The sequence below is a fragment of the Lepidochelys kempii genome, chromosome 11, assembly GCF_965140285.1.
Source record: "Lepidochelys kempii isolate rLepKem1 chromosome 11, rLepKem1.hap1, whole genome shotgun sequence".
NCBI lineage: Eukaryota > Metazoa > Chordata > Testudines > Cheloniidae > Lepidochelys > Lepidochelys kempii.
Genome location: NC_136390.1, coordinates 44,880,190 through 44,900,269, shown reverse-complemented (window position 1 = coordinate 44,900,269; position 20,080 = coordinate 44,880,190). Strand labels below are relative to the sequence as shown.

The following is a 20,080-nucleotide window of genomic DNA, read 5'->3' as shown; positions in this document are numbered from 1 at the left end:
AGCCTGGCAGAGCTAAAATTAGGTCTACCAGGTTTGATTCAGTTTGCATGTGCAAAGAACAAATCCCCTAATAGCACCAAGAGAAATTTTATGCTCATTGAATTTTACTGAATTAAGTGTTATGGAGCCAAACAAAGACCTTCAAATTTATTTCACTTATGACTCTATCTTAGACTTTGTTCACCCGTAGGCCTGGTCTACACTGGGGGGGAGGTCAATCTAAGATACGCAACTTCACCTACGAGAATAGCGTAGCGGAATTCGACGTATCTTAGATCAACTTAGAATCACTTACTTTGCATCCTCGCGGCGCGGGATCGACGGCCGCTGCTCCCCTGTCGACTCCACTTCTGCCTCTCGCCCTGGTGGAGTTCCGGAGTCGACGGCAGAGCAATCGGGGATAGATTTATCGTGTCTACGCTAGATGCGATAAATCAATCCCGAATAGATCGATCACTACCCGCCGATCCGGCGGGTAGTGAAGACATGGCCTTAGTGTGTCCACGCCCACTCCTGTTGAAGTCTCCCCCTAGGGCAGAGGTGGGCAAACTATGGCCTGCGGGACTGTCCTGCCCAGCCCTTGAGCTCCCGACCAGGGAGGCTAGCCCCCGGCCCCTCCCTTGCTGTCCTCCCTCCTCCGCAGCCACACCACCACGTGGGCAGCATGGCTGGCTCTCGCCAGGCTGTGTGGCTGCGAGCTCCTGCTGCTCTGAGCGGCATGGTAAAGGGGCGGGGAGGTTGGATAAGGGGTAGGAGGTTCCAGGAGACAGTCAGGGGACAGGGAGCAGGGGCGGTTGGATGGGTCAGGGGTTCTTTGGGGGGCAGTCAGGGGGCGGGAAGTGGGAGGGGGTGGATGGGGGCAGGGGCCAGGCTGTTTGGGGAGGCACAGCCTTCCCTACCCGGCCCTCCATACAGTTTCGCAACCCTGATGTGGCCCGCGGGCCACAAAGTTTGCCCACCCCTGCCCTAGGGAGAGGATAAGAGAACAAACAACACTTAATTAGATGTTAGTCACATTGCTTAATGCAGTAGTGTAAGGAGCTCAGATACTGCAGTGATGAGTGTGGTATAAGCACCTACATAGAAGAGGAGTTGGATCAGGCCCTAAAAGAGCGAAAATGCTAATACAGTCCATCTTCATCTACTTACGTGTCTTTCTCCCCATGTTCTATCACAATACCTGAGGTCAGCTGGGACTCTTTTGCTAACAGGCCCTTATTTTTAAATATCAGGTTTGGAAACATGGCTTTCACAGTACACAGCCCTCGAGCTCTGGAATTTGCTTTCCCTGTGCATCCATCAGAGTACAAATCTGTTGACTTTCAGGTTATGGAGCAACCAGTTCACTTAGGTTTTTGCGTGTGTGTGTGTGTGTATATATGAATAAATGTAATACATTTGCTGAGTTTTTTTGCACAGGTAGGTATCATACAATGAAAAATAAAAATGAACACAAGTATTACTTCTCTCATTTTAAACTGACTTATTGCTAACATCACTCCAACAGATGAAGGAATTTCAAATCAGGAGTTCAAGCCAGTTTTTACCATAATTTGACCTATTTTATTTCCTTCCATTTTAAGTCACCAAAGTTGCTGCTGTGAGACTGTTGTATTGCCTGCTCACACTTAAATGTCATAGCACAACCAAAAAAACGGTTTTACTACCACTGTACTGAAGCAGGAAGTCTGCCTATGGTAGTGACAAAGGGAGGTTGCCAGGTTAATATATTCTCAATGCTTTTCTTCTGTTATAAGTAGAGCTATGTGAATGACTGATTATTTTGGTTTCCTGGCAGTTCCAAAAAACAAAAACAAAAAAACCCACCCAAAATTACTTCTGGGCAGACTCAAAACAAATTTTTTTGAAGCTTTTGGTGAATTGAAAAGTCCAAACAATGAGTTCTGGTTGAACTAAATGTTTTGTTTGGCTTGAAACATAACATTTCATTTAGATTTTGAGCATTTTTTAAAAATAAAATTGAAGAATTTTTTTCTGCTGTGCAGTGCAGTACACCGTACAATACATAGCTGTACATGGCAACAGAGCACAGTGTAGTTTGACACGTTCAAATGTATGGCTATTCAGTCATACAGGGCAAGACTGGGTGCACAAGTGTGGTAACTGCATATGCAAATAGCTAATTAGATCTCTGTGCATACATACAAGGCACACACATATACGTATATATGAATGCATGGTACAGACATATGACCTGGAGTTTGCAATCACAGTAATTGGGCATGCAAAAAAACCTGCATAGTAATTTTATACATGCAATTCTAAAAAACGTGTCTCACAATTTCATTAGTTTATCATACAGGCATCACAAAATGCTCTCTGGTCCTTAAAGATTACAATCAATCTTCCTAACTTATATTGCAAGCAGGTATTTCAGAGCACGTCATAACAATAATCAAAGTATGGCTCAGGGTAGAAATATGTCTGTGCCCTGCATGCACTTGTAAATATGAGGCTAGTGCCTCCTCCTAAACTTTCCTTTCCACTTGCTTCCTCATGAAATGCCGTCCTGGCTTGGCAGGAAAGTGTTTGTTATCGGCAGATAACGGAATTGCATGATGGATCACTTAGCCGTGATGCAGCACAACTTTTCCCATACTGCTTCAGAATGGCTGAGTTTCCACTTTATATGTAACCAAGCCCCAGGGTTAATTTCCTGCTTTCAGTTTTCCTGTCTAGTACACTGTCCTGTAGAAGCCAGTGCCATTGTAATCTGGGGACTGAAACATTTAGCTGAACAATGGGGAGCTCAGGACATGTGCCATTAGGGAGACATTAGAAAGCCAGTCAGCTTTCAAAGGTGAAGTGGAAAAGGAGCATCGAGGTTTGCTCCCTGGACCAGGCCACTTGAGATCTATCATATTGTGTGCAACAGACTGATCCAGTGTCACAGCAAGTAGAATTACATTCCATCCACATACCACATAATGTATAGTTCCACACATACGCTCTGAAGAAGAGCTCTGTGTGGCTCAAAAGCTTGTCTCTCTCACAAACAGAAGTTGGTCCAATAAAAGATCCATCCATCTTGTCTCACACAAATTCGCACTCATTCTTTATTAATGACGTTAGGTTTTTTTAAGAAGAGTTATTTTTACTTTTTTTAGGCTTAACCTGCCTGATAAGCTCTCTTTAATTAGCATATTTTTATCCTATAGAACAAAAAATAAATCACAGCTCAAGGGACAGCAAAGTTATATAAACAGAAATTCCTGATTTTGAAGCTGCTTTTGCCATTCAGCTGATATCAGTGTTAGGTTATTTTGCAAATTATTATTTTTAAAAAACATCTGTGTTGGTCTTTCCAAACAAAATTTTCTTTTCCTAAAAAGTTGAAAATTCCAAAATACTACACAATGCATGAAAACTGCAAAGTAATGATTGTCAGACATATATTATTAGTGTGACTTAAGATAATCAAAGCTTAAATGTTATAAAATATGCTGAAATTTGTTCATGTCTATGTAACTGATCCAGAGGGAGATGGTAACAATACATTGTACACCTGGTAGATCTACAAATTGAATTAAGAAATTCTATTCTCCAGATGGAGAACCCTGGCCACACTGTTCTTGTAGCATCCTGTGCCAGAGAATTGAGAGTTTTCCTGGTCAAAGGTACAGTACATTGGCACACTCTACCATGAGTAAGCTAATAATGCCGAAAAGATGGAGGGAAAATATGGCAATTGTACAACATCATTTCATTACTGTGTTTTAAATAGACTAAAAAAATGTAAAGAATTAGTCAAGGTATTTTTAATACTGCCCCCGTCGCCCTCCAAATGTCAGATAAGGGAGAAATGTTTCAAAAAATCCTACCAAACTGAACAAGCAATATTTTTAAAGCTTTAATACACACAGAGAAAAAGTAATTACTTTCTTCTGTGGCATACAGCAAGCTAACCAAAACAAAATTATGCTCTTGGATATGAAGCATTCTTTTTGGACCCATATTTGTTAAGGGTCATTTAAGAAGACATTCATTTTTCATCACCCAAAATATTTTATGATGCTTCACTTAACTTTTTAATATCGTCAAAAATCTTAACAGTAATTCAGATTTGTTAAGAATAAAACAGGAGAACTAACTCAGCATCTGTTCGGTGTTCCTTTGTAATCCCCCACATTACAAGCTCCACAGAGAAAGTGGGAAGGAAGGAAGGAATTAGCTTCTCAAATTTAACTGAGCACATATGGCACACTGTACCTTACTCACCAAGCTCCGCATGAAGACTAAAATTTTACCTCCTCTGTTTTAAAAGACTATTGTGCTAGAGAGAAACTGACACTAGATAATTATGAAATCCTGCCTCATTGACTCATGGGCTGGGGGAACAGAAAGTGCCAGCATGTCGCTGTAAAAGAGCCATCCTGCCAGTGCAAGGCACAGCATATGTGCTATTCAGCAGGCGGCCTAACCATGCTGGATATCCTAGATAGCAGCCCGTATACTCTGGGGTGCTAAACATGCTAGTCAGCAGAACATATCCCCATGGGTGCACGGCCAGGACAGAGGCCAAGTCCTACCCGTGATGTGCTCCTGAGGGCATGGCTACACTGGAAACGTCAAAGCGCTGTCGCGGGAACGCTCCCACAGCAGTGCTTTGAAGTGCGAGTGTGGTCGTGCGCAAGCGCGGGGAGAGAGCTCTCCCAGCGCTCCTGGTAATCCACCTCCATGAGGGGATTAGCTCGGAGCTGGTCTACACTAGCGCTTTAAAGTGCTCAGACTTGCTGCGCTCAGAGGGGTGATTTTTCATACCCCTGAGCCAGCAAGTTAGAGCGCTATAAAATGTAAGTGTAGACAAGCCCTCAGTGGCTGTAATAGAGATTCTGTCCACTTGCTTCAGGGGGAAATTGGAAGTAATAGGCTCCATACCCCCTCTTCCCAATAAATACACATGGCTCAGCCCAGGGCAGAACTTGACTTTTGTAAGTAATAGCAGCATCCCCCACCTGCCTTTTGGGCAGATAGCAGCAGAGCACTATAGTGGTGGCAGCTGCAGAATGCCACATCACAAGAGAGGAGTTTAACCCTTAACATGAATGTCATGTTCTAAGACAAAAGATGGGAATGTACGAAACTCATCTTCTTTCTTTCTCCCATGCCCTGTCCCCAGTCACCTTCCTAAGGCCTCCCTGGTTACCTGCTAGCAAAGGCCATTCCCCTCTTAGCACAGGTGCTGGAAGTGCCGACTGCACAGGCTCCATTCTACACAGAACTGACCTTTCCCACCAGCCTGATCATTGGGATGGAGCTGCTATGGGCTCTGTGCCAGGAACTCCCCCACTCTACATCTGCTCAAACTACTCAGAGCTATCCACCCCCTGCTTCTTACATCCAGGAGTTAGGGGATAGGGCTTGCCACCAGGAAAGAGAGAGGTCAGGCAGAAGAACTGGGGGGAAAAGGTTCTTTGCAAGGGAGGTAGGGGGATGGTTTGGGACTGGCTCTTCCCACCATTCCTGGGTAGGTCTCACTTCCAATTAGCCACTGACCCAACGTCTTCCCTGGCATGATGCCCCTTATTGGGTACTGCCAAACCCAAATAAACTGGCCAGTCCTGAACTTGTAAAATACCTCACACTGCCCTATGACAAGAGCATATGCAGAATGGTATTTATTGTAGAACAGGAGCAAAAACTTTTTAAGTATCCTCCCAGTCACTTTCTGTTCCTCAAAATTAATTAATGTGCACACACATGAATGAGAGAAGGGAAAAAATTGGTTATTTTGTTATTTCATTAATATTTTCCCCTTGAATAAATGAATTGATTTTGTCAGGCATTCCCTGGTTTCTCTCCTCTCTCTGTATCGATTGGTCAGCAGATAGTAACTAAAAGAGCTGCTCACTGGGGTGAACGACGTAAGAAGCGGTTTTCCTGCCGACCATCACAATGGATGCAGTGCAACAACAAGCTGGTTCGGTATTAGGTGACACCAGCACAGGCTAGGTGCTCAGTGAAGCAGGAAGCTGAACTCCCAAGCCTTGCACAGTCATTTGTACTCCCTGGAGAGGTTTATTCCAATTATAAAATTAAAAGATTTTCAGTTTAAAACAGTAACCGTAAAAATAATAAAACCTAGCTCTTTTGTAGCGCTCTTCATCCATAGATCTCAAAGTGCTGAAAACAATTACATTAGTTGGGGAATGGTTCCTGGAGGAACCCTCCTGTGAGCAGCTCAGGTTATAGATTCCAGCCCTTAAGGACTGAAAATACCGCAATCCGGGGCCTTGAGATTAGGGGGAGTAAGGAAGAAAATTATGGTTTTTCCTATCTCCAAAAGGGGCTAAAATAAACTATTTATTTTGATGGCAAGTCGAATAATACAGTTAAAGAAAAGAGTCTGTTTTTTAAACTAAAGGCGGATTTTCCAAAGAGCTAAGCATCCAGCAGCTCGCTTGAGATAAATAACAAAAACACTGGAGGCCTTTGCATGCTTTCAATCCTTGAAGATTTGTTCCCTTTGCTAAATTTGATAGTAGCCTAGACCAGTGCTACTCAAAGTGGTGGTCCGCGGACCGGCTGCCGGTCCCCGAGCCATCGGCTGCCGGTCTGCACGCACATTGGAAAAAAAAATGCCGGTCCTCCACATCAGATAGCTTGAGAAGCACTGGCCTAGACTGCGTTTCACCTGGTGGAGTTGTGGGATCTCCACTGTGAAGCCTATGAAGTTATTTTCGCTGGCTCTCAAGTTGCCTTAAATAGAGAAACTAGCTATTTTCTTCTTTTATTAAAAGATGCTTTTACTCTCAGCTACTTCCAAGCCTTACATGTGGCAGTGGGTAGTAGAATACAAAAGAGTTTTAAGTGTCCTGTGTCTCTCTTCAGGGGTGCTTTAGTCTGCGTCATGTTAACATTAAAGGCTCCTCACAGCAGATGCTCTGACTGAGGTTGAAGTAGAACCTGGAGCTGCTGGTTTCAGTAAACAATTTGAAGGTCTTATTTGTCTATGCATCCTAAAGAGCAACATTGTTCTTATATGTTTTAAATGGATTAAAATTATTTTTTATTTATTTTAATTTCAAGGTACCAGCTATGGAAGCATCCAGTTGGGGAATTCACTCTCTGAGCTAGTCTGTAGTCTTGAGAAATCTGCTGAATCAGCACCCTGCAAAGACGCTACTGCTCTCCTAAGGAGGTTGGGTGTTCAGGGCAAGAAATCTGCCACTTGCTCCCAACCCTTTCACATCAGGCAGTTGCTATGTAACAACAGGATGTTGCTCCCTCCCCCTGAAGTGTGAAATCACTTTTCTTTGTGTGGTATAGTGTAGGGTTAGGAAAATGAAGCCTGAAAAGGTGTACAAGTGCAATGTAATTTAACAGCAGGCAAGGTAACAACAAGGGGCTAGACAGAAGAGGATTATTGCAGCTCTTAAAGAATGTGCGTGCAAACTTTATCACTAAGGGCTCAGGATTCAACAGTGATGCTATTTGGAAAGATGAAGTGATTCCATTTAGAAATTCTACAATAGCACTTTTAAAAAGTCGTAGTTAAAAGCACATGATTATCCACAAAAACCACAGTAGGGGATTTAGAGACACTGTCTAGCAGAAACAGAAGAAAAAATTAAGGGAAGTTCCACATGCCACTCATCCAAGCATGGGAGAATTCTGCAGTGTAAATCCTCAGCACACCATTCCAAATGCCACGTAAACATCTGGAACAACCCAGGAGAGTCAGGGATCGCAGCATTATTCTGTGGCCTGAACTATTCCTGACTGCTGTAGTTTGCACAACAGTTGAACAATCCCCTTGCCCAGTTTTCCAGATACTACCTATACTTTCAGTCACAGACAGTGACTTTGTGTAATTTTTTTTTTTTTAATTCAGATGGTTTCATCCAGATTAGTGGCCACCCACAGACACACATTATGGATCCCTTCCATCTTACCCTTATATGGAGATTTGCATTGTCTAGCAAGGATAGATACCAAATACACTGCATTTCTACACAATAATTCTAATTGCTGTGACTCTCCATGGAACACTTAAGAGTCTCAGGATTACTTGTCAATGCTACTTACAGAACATTTCCGAATTAGGGTCAAAGGTTCATTTGGTAATTGTTGTCTTATGCTATCTGATCCCATTGTTATTAAGATTATTGACAAACAGCACATGACACAGTGCTATGGCCTACCTCATTTTCTGATGAGCTTGCGGACAAAAGCACTTCCTGTGCATCAAAGAATTCGGAGACAGATTCAGACATAGAGAGCCTGCTCTCATGAGAAACTTGCTGAGACAAGGGGAGATTGACATGGATTTGTTCACCAGTCTGTAAACAAAACAAACATAAGGACTTAAAATACTATTTCTAATAGACAAAACTAGTGCATACGGGGTAAGAGATGGAGCGTAGGAAAAATTATCCATGTGAAACACTTATTTGAAGTACATATTTGGGCCAACATTTCCATACAATTAACAAACGAGATTTGAAATATTACCAAAAAAAAAATCTAGTCCTCTGAATAATTACACATCCATCAAAATGAGATACAGTCCTACTCAGAAGCAGAAGTAAGTAAGCTTCAGTATTCAGAGTAGCAGCTGTATTAGTCTGTATCTGCAAAAAGAAAAGGAGGACTTGTGGCACTTGTTGCATCCAATGAAGTGAGCTGTAGCTCACAAAAGCTTATGCTCAAATAAATTTGTTAGTCTCTAAGGTGCCACAAGTCCTCTTGTTCTTTAAGCTTCAGTAGTGTGTATAATCACGGATCTGGATTCTGTACCCAGAGGAACAGCTTTGTGGACTTTTGTTGTATAGTGCTAAAGCATTTCAATTATGAGCTCCAAAGACGTTTGGGATTGAGACATCTTTCATAATATTTTTCATTAACCACATGGCAACTATCCTTCATCAAAACAAAAAAATGGCTTAAAAGGCTGAGGGGTTATTTTTAATTATTATTTTCAAATTAATGCCCCTCTTAATTTCAGTAGTGACAAAATAATCTCTTGAAACATGGCGATGTTCAGAAAAGTGATTACTGCAACTTCTTACTCCATACAGCAGTTCCCTGTGTGTACTCTGAGTCATATTCGGATTACTTTGGATAACAATAAATGGTTATTGATATTAGCACCAAAGAGCCAATACAGCTAAGGAGAATGAGCTGGTATGGCTTGAATCAATATAATTGTACACTATGGGATACATTACTCTTTCCATGGGACAACCCAGAGAGAGGGAGAAAAAAATTCAGAGAGGTTTTCCCTATATCATTCCATTGGGGTGGAGAGAGGAGTCAGGATTGCTCCACTGTGGAATGAACAAGAGGGTTCTCTCCCACACGCCCCAGATACTTGCTGAGACACATGAGGACAGTGAAGACTCTGCAGAAGACCATAGCCGGCATACAGAGGCCCTGTGACTCCGCACAAGCCCTTCCCGCTCCTCCTGTCACTTGCCCAACTCTCTAGCATTGTGGCTCCACTGATGCCATCTAGCCCAGGCTTCCTCCACAACAAGCTGCCCCCAAAATACTCCCTTAAAGGAGGTTTCCACGGTGTGGAGAGACTGCACAAAATTATCATCTTGTCCTCGTGTGATGGTTCCCAGACCTACAGAGCAGCCTCTATGGCATCTGGGAAAAGGAGGAACATGAACAGATCTGGGGCCCACAATTTGGCTCCAAGTTATAATTAATGATGATGATACTTGAACAAGAAAAGGGCCAACTTGACACTCAACTCCCAGGGGGAGCTTACAGGGCTGGCAGTTAGAAAAATATATCTTTACTTCTGAATTGTGTACATTTGATGCAGTACAAAAGTTGCTGAGATACAATACACCTGGGACCCAGTGAAACAATTCCTGTTCGGAGTACAAGTGCACTCCTTACTAACCTCAGCACAGAAACCCTGAAAACTTTTTTGTTGACATGTTAGTCTACACAAGCTACTAATACTGTAACACTATTTTACAAAGTTGTCTCAATTTGTACAATAGTTAATTATAAATACAAAAAATATAAGTTAAACACCTTTTTTTCACCACTGATGTTTGGGAAAATGAGTGTTTAAGTGATGGGGCTTTTGTGAGCTTGTTGATGCTTTATGGTGTTTGACTGATCATAATCATCAGAGGGGTCTAGTTTATTGTTGTTATTTATACAAGAAGGCCATCAAAGTTTTAAAATTTTGCACGGACTGTACTTTTTTTTTTTTTTTTGCTAATTAGTGTAATGCACCAGAGCCAAGTATAAGTGCTGAAGAAATCAAATTAAACAAAGTATTAAATGTTTGTAAATATGCCAAAATGTGAATACTTTTTTCTAAACTTGATTTAAAAAAATACTGTGGAGTGCATTTTCAGAAACACAGCCTGCCTTCAGCAGGAACAAATGTCACTTGCGCAATGAATTGCTGTAATAATTTGAATAGCTTGGAGGGGCAGCTGCTCAAATTTTTGCATATAATTCATTTTGGGGTACAAAAATGCAGGTGCAAACAGGGAGGCCACATATTAGCCTGATTAAAAATATACCCACACTGTACATATGACTACATTGCAGAGAGATGAAGAGAAGGAGTCAAATTCAGACCTGATGAAACAGGTCCAACTCTATGAGCTCCAACAGTCAATACACATTTATGCCAAAATATATGTGTATATATTGAAAAGTAATAACTAAGTAACATTAATGTTAACCACCAAAAACAAAATAAAAAGAATTAAAAAAAAGTCTGTGTTAAAGCTTTAACTCCAGACCGTTGTGCCTTTCCTTTGTTGGACATGTTATCCTCCATCTACAGATTCCACAATGCTGGGTTCCAATCAAATTGTATTTTGGACTTTCCAAAATCAAACACACAAATATCTTAACATAGATTTAGACTATTCTTTCTCGTTGGGAAAATAATTAGGAGACAAATGGTGCCTCAACGGAAAAGGCTTGACACATCTGAAAAACACACTTCTGAATGGAAATGCCGGATGGAAAACATATTGGTGAAATACCAACACAGACAACAGTGATAGACACACAACATTAATTTGTAATTTCTGATATATACCCAAATTCAGATCTATTCTTCTTGTGAAGTAAACTGAACTGCCATTCACACAAATACTCAATAGAGGGTATTTTTTGTTGACTGAGGATAGAGAGGCATTAAGGACCAGATCTGGCAAACACTTACTGCCAGCATAGTGCTTACTTTGTTCAGTGATCCCCTTGACTTCACTGTGATAAATGCAAAGTAATGCACATTGGAAAACACAATCCCAGCTATACATACAAAATGATGGGGGTCTAAATTAGCTGTTGCCACTCAAGAAAGAGATCTTGGAGTCATGGATAGTTCTCTGCAAATAACCGCTCAACATGCAGCAGCAGTCAAAAAAGCTAATAATGTTAGGAACCACTAGAAAAGGGATGGATGATAAGCCTGAAAATATCATAATACCACCATATGAATCCATGATATACCCACACACTGAATACTGTGTGCAGTTCTGGTCATCACACCTCAAAAAAGATATATTAGAATTGGAAAAGGTACAAAGAAGGGCAACAAAAATGACTGAGGATATGGAACAGCTTCTGTATGAGGAGAGATTAAAAAGAATGGAACTTTTCAGTTTGGAAAAGAGATGACTAAGACGGAATAAAATAGAGATCTATAAAATCATGAATGGTGTGGAGAAAGTAAATAAGGAAGTGTTGTTTACTCCGTCACATAATACAAGAACTAGGGGTAACCCAATGAAATTAATAGGCAGCAGGTTTAACACAAACAAAAGGAAGTACTACTTCACACAGTCAACCTGTGGAATTCAGTGCCTGAGGAGGTTGCGAAGGCCGTAACTATACGGGGGTTCAAAAAAGAACTAGTAAGTTCATGGAGGATGGGTCCATCAACAGCTATTAGCCAAGATGGTCAGGAATGCAACCTCATGCTCTGAGTATCAGTAGCTTGTGATTTCCAGAAGCTGGGAGTGGATGACAGGGAGTGGGTCGCCCAATGATTGCCCTGTTCTGTTCATTCCCTCTGAAGCACTTGACATTGGCCACGGTTGGAAGACAGGATACTGGGCTAGATGGACCACTGGTCTGACCCAGTATGACCGTTCTTATGACCATCTACAGTAATAAGCACCAGGCCCCATAAGCATTTGCAGGACTGGGCCCTGATACACTGCAAGCAACCAAGATACAGTCATTCTCAGGTACTCATCTGATTACATAAAAATACAACAGAATCTCACTAATTCCCACTTCACTAATCCATATGCAATAATTTATACTCAAAATCAGTGAAGTCTCTCCCTTTCTCAGCAGAGGTTTAATAGCAGAGTTCTCCAGTGAGATCTCACATGGCTAAAACTTCACTGTTTTCATGAAAGGTACTCCAGAATATATCCTCCTTGCTTTTAATATATAAATGTGCTTGTACAACTTACAATTTGCAAAATTCAATAATTTGCACAAGGTCTCTCAGTTATTAGTGAGAATTAGCTAGGTTCGATTGTACACTAATTCCATTAAAGGCCAAAGTCTTACCTCATCGGGACTAGGGATAATATTTACACTGACAACCTGATCACAAATAACAGACTCAGAATGTATTCTGTTCAAGCGACTCCTTAGTTCAGCATTCTGGTTGAGAGCCTTAAAATAAAAATTGCACATTTAATTTCAAATGAAAAAGCAAGCATAAAACAGAGCCAAAAAAACCAGCAGCTGAACTACATACTTCCCAGAAGTGTCCTAATAAATTACAGAATCTCCTTAGCTGCATTTTTATACCCTTTCTGGCCATCAGGTATGTGATTCATATCGGGGTTTTTTTTTCCTTTGATTTCAGTAATTTTCACATGTTAAGGAGAGTGATGTTCTTCCATTACACAGCAATGATATTCTGCCCGTCTTCGTTCTTTGTGTAGCTCAAAGTGTTTGGGAGATATACCACTGGTTTATGCACATTCTGAAAATGGGGTGTGAAAAGAGCAAGGACGAATGAAGCTGCATCAGATTACTAAGGAGATACCCCCCCCCCACGGGCCAAAAGAGGCACCACTTGTGTTACAGCTTTGAGGCAGGTACTAAGCTTGGGCTGCCAGCATGAAGAGCGAATCAAAGGAAACAGCTAACCCCAATGCAAAAACAGAACAGTTGGCTCATGACGTGATTTTCAAAATACTCACATTAAGGGAAACATACAATGCATATACAGAAACATTAGTGTCAACTTATTCACAGCCCAAGGTGAACAAGACCTTTACAGATAAATACACAGACAAGATTCTTGCTCCAAATGGTTCACACTCTATATACACATAGGATGGGGGGATGGGATGCAACAGGAAGTAGCAATAAACTTAGTTCATATATTGTAATTACACAATTTTTATTTCAAGTTTTCTTTCTACTTTCATTTCCTGTTGTCTGTTTTATTAACACATTCTGAGGCGAGGATTAGGTTGTACAGGTCTTTTGGTAGTTGTGTGCTCTAAGGAGGGACTGGGGGCGGGAGGTCAGTAAAATGTTCCAGGAGAAGACAATGACACAGAAAAGGCATGGAGACAAGATCAAGAAATCACAAAGGGTATGTCTACACTGCAATTAGACACCTGTTGCTGGCCCAAGCCAGCGGACAGGGCTCCAGGTAAGGGGCTATTTAGTTGCTATCAAGCTCTGGGACCCTCCCACCTCACAGTCCTGGAGCCTGGACACCAGCCCAAGCCTGAATGTCTACACCACAGTTAAACAGCCCCTTAGGTTTAAAGTGCAGTTAGATACCCACAGCGGGCCCATGCCAGCTGACTCGGGTTCAGGGGGCTGTTTGATTTCAGTGTAGACATCTGGGCTCGGGGAATCTCCCACCTCACAGTGACCTATAATCTGGGCTTCAACCTGAGCCCAAGCTCAAATGTCTAGCAATTCTCAATCTGTGGTCTGCGGACCCCCACTATGCCTAAGGGGTCCACAAAAACTTAGACTGAAAACTAATTCAACTGTATATACACAGGCAATAGATTTCCAAAGAGGTCCAGCACTTCCATTCAAAATTTTTTAGGGGTCTGCAAATGAAAAGTGATTGAAAATCACTGGTCTACACCGCTATTAAAGGTTTCAGAGTAACAGCCGTGTTAGTCTGTATTCGCAAAAAGAAAAGGAGTACTTGTGGCACCTTAGAGACTAACCAATTTATTTGAGCATGAGCTTTCGTGAGCTACAGCTCACTTCATCGGATTAAACATCCCCTTCCTTAGCCTAAGCCTGAGTCAGCTGGCATGGGCCAGCAGCAGGTTTTTAACTGCAGCATAGATTTACCCGTACCCTTACCCTGAGCCCTGCAAGCCCAAGTCAGCTGGCAAGGGCCAGCCATGAGTATTTAATTGCCGTGTAAACATACCCAAAGCGGGCGATTAGTTGTGACACTTTAGTGGAGCAAAAGGGGCAATATTATTATTTTTGTTGTCTGATCTCAGCTCATCTGATGTAGGAATCTGCTCTGCTCTCTAGTGTCCAAATCCTTCTCCTATAGAAGTCAACAGAGTTTTGCAATAATAAGCACAGTGACAGATGGGTCAATAGAATTTCAGTAATGCAGTAATAGAATTCTTTTATTCCTGATTTTTAAAGTAATTAATTGTATCTGACGTGTGGCTGTTCTTGTTTTGTTTTCTGTTTGAGGCATTCTGTTAAGCCGCTACTACTCAAGACAAAGGAAAATATTACAAATATGCATAGGTGGATTAGGTGTTTGTGGGGCCCTAGGCCAGAGCGAGTGGGGCCCCTCCCCACCCCTTCCACCTGCAGTCTCCCCCGCCCGCCTGGCACTCCTGCCGGAAAGTGCAGTTGGGGCATAGGGGCTTCCCCCGCCCACCCGGCGCTCCTGCCCAGGAAGTGGGGTTGGGGAGCAGGGGCTTCCCCCGCCTGCTCACAGCTCCTGCCAGGGAGCAGGGTTGGGGCGTTGGGGCTTCCCCTGCCCCGGCAGGAGTGCCGGGTGGGCGGGGGAGTGGGGCAATCCCCTGCACCCTGACCCCTCTCCTCAGCAGAAGCACTGGGCGGGTGGAGCGGGTCAGGACACAGAGGCACCCATTTTTCTGGGAGGCCTACAATTAGCCAGGGCCCCAGGGCACAGACCCCATTGGCCCAGTGGCTAATCAGTCACTGCAAATATGTATATTTAAAAGGAGGAAATGAACAGGAGACCAAAAAGTTTCTACAAATTCCTGTAACTATACTTTTCACTGACTGTGAGAACTCCTGGTATGAAGTGCTAATGGACCGTTAACTCCTGATGATAAATGCATGTCACCACTCTATGTGATATACACAACTATCTTTAACAAACTGTTCCATTAAACCAGCAGTTCTTAAACTTCATTGTACTGCAGCCTCCTTCTGATGACAAAAATTACTACATGAGCCCAGGAGGGAGGACCGAAGCCTGAGCCCACGCTTCGGCCCCAGGCACTGTGGCTCAGACTTCGGCCCCTGGAGCTGGGCTCAGGCTTTGGCCTAGTGATCCCATTAAAATGGCGTTGCAACCCACTTTGGGGTCCCAACCCAGTTTGAGAACCGCAGCATCATGGGAGGTGTGTGCACCCCAGTTTGGGGAGGCTAGCCCCCTACCCCGCCCCGTCTATCCGAGGCTCCCCCTGTTCCCCCGCTCTCGGAGGCCAGCCCACAGGAGCAACCCAAGCCCAGGCCAGCCTGCCGGTGCCAAGAGCAGCCTCGAGTCCTGGCCAGCCCTCTGGCACCCAGAGCAGCCTCAAGCCTGGGCTGGCCCGCTGGTGCCCAGAGAGCCCCGAACCCTGGCCAGCCTGCTGGCACCCGGAGCAATCTGGAGGAGCCCACAGCCACAGCCAGCCAGGGCAGAGTCCTGAGCCCGAGCTTCCCAGAGGAGCACTGAGGCCCGACATGGCCTGGTCCCAGGGCTGCAGTGGGGAGCATTAGTGGAGGTTTTGGGGAGGCTTAGCCTCCCCCAGCCTCCATTACTCGCCACCCATGCACTCCATTAAACAACACTTTAGAAAAAACAGATCTCCACGTTCAAATCACAATGTTTTACAGTGAGAGCTGAGTGAAATTTTTCAGGCAGATATTTTATTCACCAAAATATACAGTTAGGGGGCAACCAAAACTTTTTGTGTCAAACTGAGCAAAGAGTTTCAGTCAAGAGAAAAAGTCAAAAAAACTGCATTTCTATAATTTCAAAATGAACATTTTGAAACAACAAATCAAAATGTTGCCTAAATTTAATTTTTGTAAATTGCTTAAAAACCAAAAATGAAATTAAACATTTTGTGTCAAACTAAACATTTCAGTTGACCCAAACTGAGGTTTTTTGATTTGTTTTATTCAGTTTTTCTTTTCATCAAGAAAATCAAAAATTTGTTGTTTTGGGTCTACCTGAAACTATTCTATTTTTTGAGCTTTTGGTTTGGCCAGAAAACTGAAAAAATCAATTATTTGTATAGTTCTATTTATAATATATGCTGGATGGCCAAAATACAGCCCTTGCACTGAATAAAGTGTCCACATGCATTTCCCCCTTCATACGGTAGCAGTTGTTCCACAGTATCACAGTGACAGTAAATTCATTTACTTCTGGCTGTTCCCTCTGCCTGCCTTTATCTCCTCTCACCTTTACTCTAAACTCCCTTGTCCGTGGCCTTCCCAACCCCCAGCTCCCTACACAGCATTGCTACCACTCATATTCAGTCATACACCAAAAGCACAACCATGCCCCTGAATATCTCCACTGGCTACTCATTTATTTCAGGATCCAGTTCAAAACTGCACATTCCAAACGTCCTCAAATTCCTCGACTCTCACTGCTCTTCTCCCACTTCCCTCCCTTCTCTAGTTCTAACCTCATCATCTTTAACCCTTTTGACACACTCCAGTGTTGTTGCACAAGGCTCATCCTCCTCAGCTCCTGCATGTCTAATCTCAGATGAAAAATCATGGTGTATCTTTTCTCTACTGCCAGCACTGCTTGCTTTCTCTCTCCCCAGGCCATAACGTTTATTTAAAAGAAAACTCCAGTTCTTTCTCTGTCCCTTCCCCTGCCCAAACTGAACACTACTCAGATCTGCAGCAAAGTCAAATAAAATTCATTATTTTGAACTAGCATTATCGTTTACAAAAGAGAGAACATTTTCAGCCTCTGCTATGGCTGTGGCTCCCACTGATCTTGTTCCAGGATGGCTGCAATTTTCTTACTAACAGTCAGGGAGCGAGAGAAATTAGGACAGGATGGAATTCATTCTGCATTGCAGTCAATGGGACAAACTCGGGACTGAGCACCATTTTTAAGTACATGTCACTTTATTAAAAGAAATGCCATGTATTTTAACTTAACTTGTTTGTTTATTCCAATGCCAGCTAGCTTTCAGGAATTTCAGGTGTCTACACCACTGTCCCAGAGAAATGGTGCATCTCTTTCCTCTTTCCCTTTTCCCTAATTCTTTTGGTTCATATGGTTCTCAAATCTTTCCTGGGACACCCCCTCACCCATAACTCTCTCTCATCTAGCAGGATCTAGCCAAGACCCCCATTCTCATTTAGCAATATGGGAAAAGTAGGGTAGACATGATCCCCATGTTGAGAACCCATGTTTATTCCACCACTCCATCAGATCTCATCTCTAGATGCCAACTACCCTCTGAGAAGTCATCTGATGAGTGTCCTGGCAATTCTCAGTTTGGGAGGTGCCAGTTATTTACCTATAACTAACTTCTGCACAAAACTGACAAAACTATACTGACCTGCATGACTAGGTTATTATTCTATCAAAATGTACCCAAAAAACAGCATTCAAGGTTCAATACTTTCCCCATTAATTTCAAAGCAGTCCAAGCGCCTTCCTATCTTTCCTCTTAAGTCTTGCTTTCTACTAAACAATTGGAAGCCTTCAGGCAAAAATAATTCAGAGCCATTCACAGCCATAGGAAAGTTGAAACTTCAATGTTTACTTCTTATATAATATTTGCCATTTTTACTTTTACCACAGTATTTAAAACTGCCCATACAATTTTTGAAAAAGTAAAACCCTTGGTTTTCTCTAACTCTTCAACTGTATTATTTAATCTGTTTCAAACGATAATTCTTGCAGTTTTGGAAATGTGATCAGTGGGCTGCATGACAATTTGAGTTAACAGTAGCTCACAACACTATTGCAATCAATACTAGGGAATATATGTGCATTGTTTGGAGTTGAGAGGACAATGCATACTGAAATTAACACTGAGGGGGATACTCTCGAATTTTTAACTGCTGATTTTGATTATTTCTAGTGACAATTTCGGATCATGAGAAACTATCTACAGATACAGTTATCTGGAAAATGACTCTTTTAGAAATCTATATAAATTTCCTCCATGTTGAAATATGGCAAATAAAAATGCACTGAAGAAACGTGCATTATCCAAGCTCCACAGCAGTGAAGAACAGTTATCTAGGCTGGGCTGCTTCTGTCTATCTTAGTTTTGTACAGCTGCTCATCACCATAGTATCTGAGCACATTAAATAAATCCACAACTGCGAAGTCACTAGTGGACTTCATGGAGTCTCTGACTTCTTCTGTCTTTTCAGGTTATAGAACTCTCAGTTTGAGTTTGTGAATTTGTGTATGGGGTTTTTTTGGAGCAGGCAGATGGGGCCATAAAAAGACAGGGAACAGGGGTAGTTGTTGTGAATGTCATTCTGGTTATGGTGGAGGAGCTTTCATATGTAGGGAAGGAAGCGACTGAAGAGATAGACCAAAAAGAGTTTCTCTGAGTATTTTATTTACAATATGTACATTACAGTAATATATTACTATCTTAAACAAAAATGAAATAAAAAACAAAAACAGCAACAAAGTTTTCAAATATATAGTCTCATGTAGGGTTTCATACAAAGCCCAGCTCTGCATTCAAAACCTCCTGCCACACTGCTTCTGAAACACTGCTCTCAAACAAAGAAACTGCCATGTTTGTCTCAGAGTTAATCCTTTACTCACACACAATGAAGTCCTATTTTAAAAACTCGAGTGATGGGTCATTTAAAGTCAGTCCTCTTGGCAAACTGTCTAAAGAGAACCCTGGAGTGAATTTATCATCTAGGATTCTTTGGCTGAATAATATTCTAGGATCCTCCCACTATATATGAAAAAAGAACAGGAGTATTTGTGGCATCTTAGAGACTAACAAATTTATTAGAGCATAAGCTTTTCTGAGCTACAGCCCACTTCATTGGATGCATAGAATGGAACGTATAGTAAGAAGATATATATATACATATATATATATAAACTTAGGGAAATAGATTCAATTTGTGTAATGGGTATACATGAAAAGTATATATGAAAAGAATCTCTGCCCTCATGACAATAGTTTTGCCAATGTGGCAATGAATCTGTAAATAAGTATCACAATCAAGTACCTGTTAATGATATGATAGAGTGTTCTGACAGTAGCTATTTGCATCTTCTGACCCAGTGTCAGAACTGTTGATTTAAACAACAAGTATTTTATAAAAAGAAAAGGAGTACTTGTGGCACCTTAGAGACTAACCAATTTATTTGAGCATGAGCTTTCGTGAGCTACAGCTCACTTCATCGCTTCACATCTTTCACCATTTTTATCCCTAAACAGTCTCACATAAAATAAATCAAATGTATCCTTGTCCTTAAATTATGTAAACTAGGTCTTTTGGCATTTTTCTGAAAAATTTTAAAAGAATTAATATCTGAAAATTAGACATTCTAGATTTACAGTGTCTACTTTTCAGACTGTCATTTGTTTACACTGAGATAGCCCAAGCTAGAGTCTACATATGAGTATATGCTGAATGCAGACTGATAAAACTGATCCATTTGGAACAATTAATCTGTATCACAGAATCATAGGATGGGAAGGGACCTCAAGAGGTCTTCTAGACAGTCCTGCCTCGAGTGCAGGGGATGGAAGTATTATCTAGACCATCCCTCACAGGTATTAGCCTAACCTGCTCTTTAAAATCTCCAATTACAAAGATTCCGCAACTTCTCTAGGCAATTTATTCCAGTGCTTGGCCACCCTGACAGTTAGGAAGTTTTTCCTAATGT

At 42.0% G+C, this 20,080-nt stretch overlaps 1 protein-coding gene across 13 annotated transcripts in view; it reads right to left on the bottom strand.

Annotated features, from left to right (window-relative positions):
• Positions 1–20,080, bottom strand: part of OSBPL6 (oxysterol binding protein like 6) — a 223,187-nt gene that overhangs the window by 44,112 nt on the left and 158,995 nt on the right. For 11 of the 13 annotated variants that reach the window (XM_073306022.2, XM_073306013.2, XM_073306012.2 and 8 more), the window contains 2 exons: positions 12,538–12,645; positions 8,166–8,303 (listed from right to left, as the gene is read on the bottom strand). In XM_073306022.2, the coding sequence (XP_073162123.1) occupies positions 8,166–8,303; positions 12,538–12,645 (246 nt within the window). The remainder of the gene's footprint in view (positions 1–8,165; positions 8,304–12,537; positions 12,646–20,080) is intronic. The other 2 variants (XM_073306017.2, XM_073306025.2) reach the window with 1 other exon arrangement.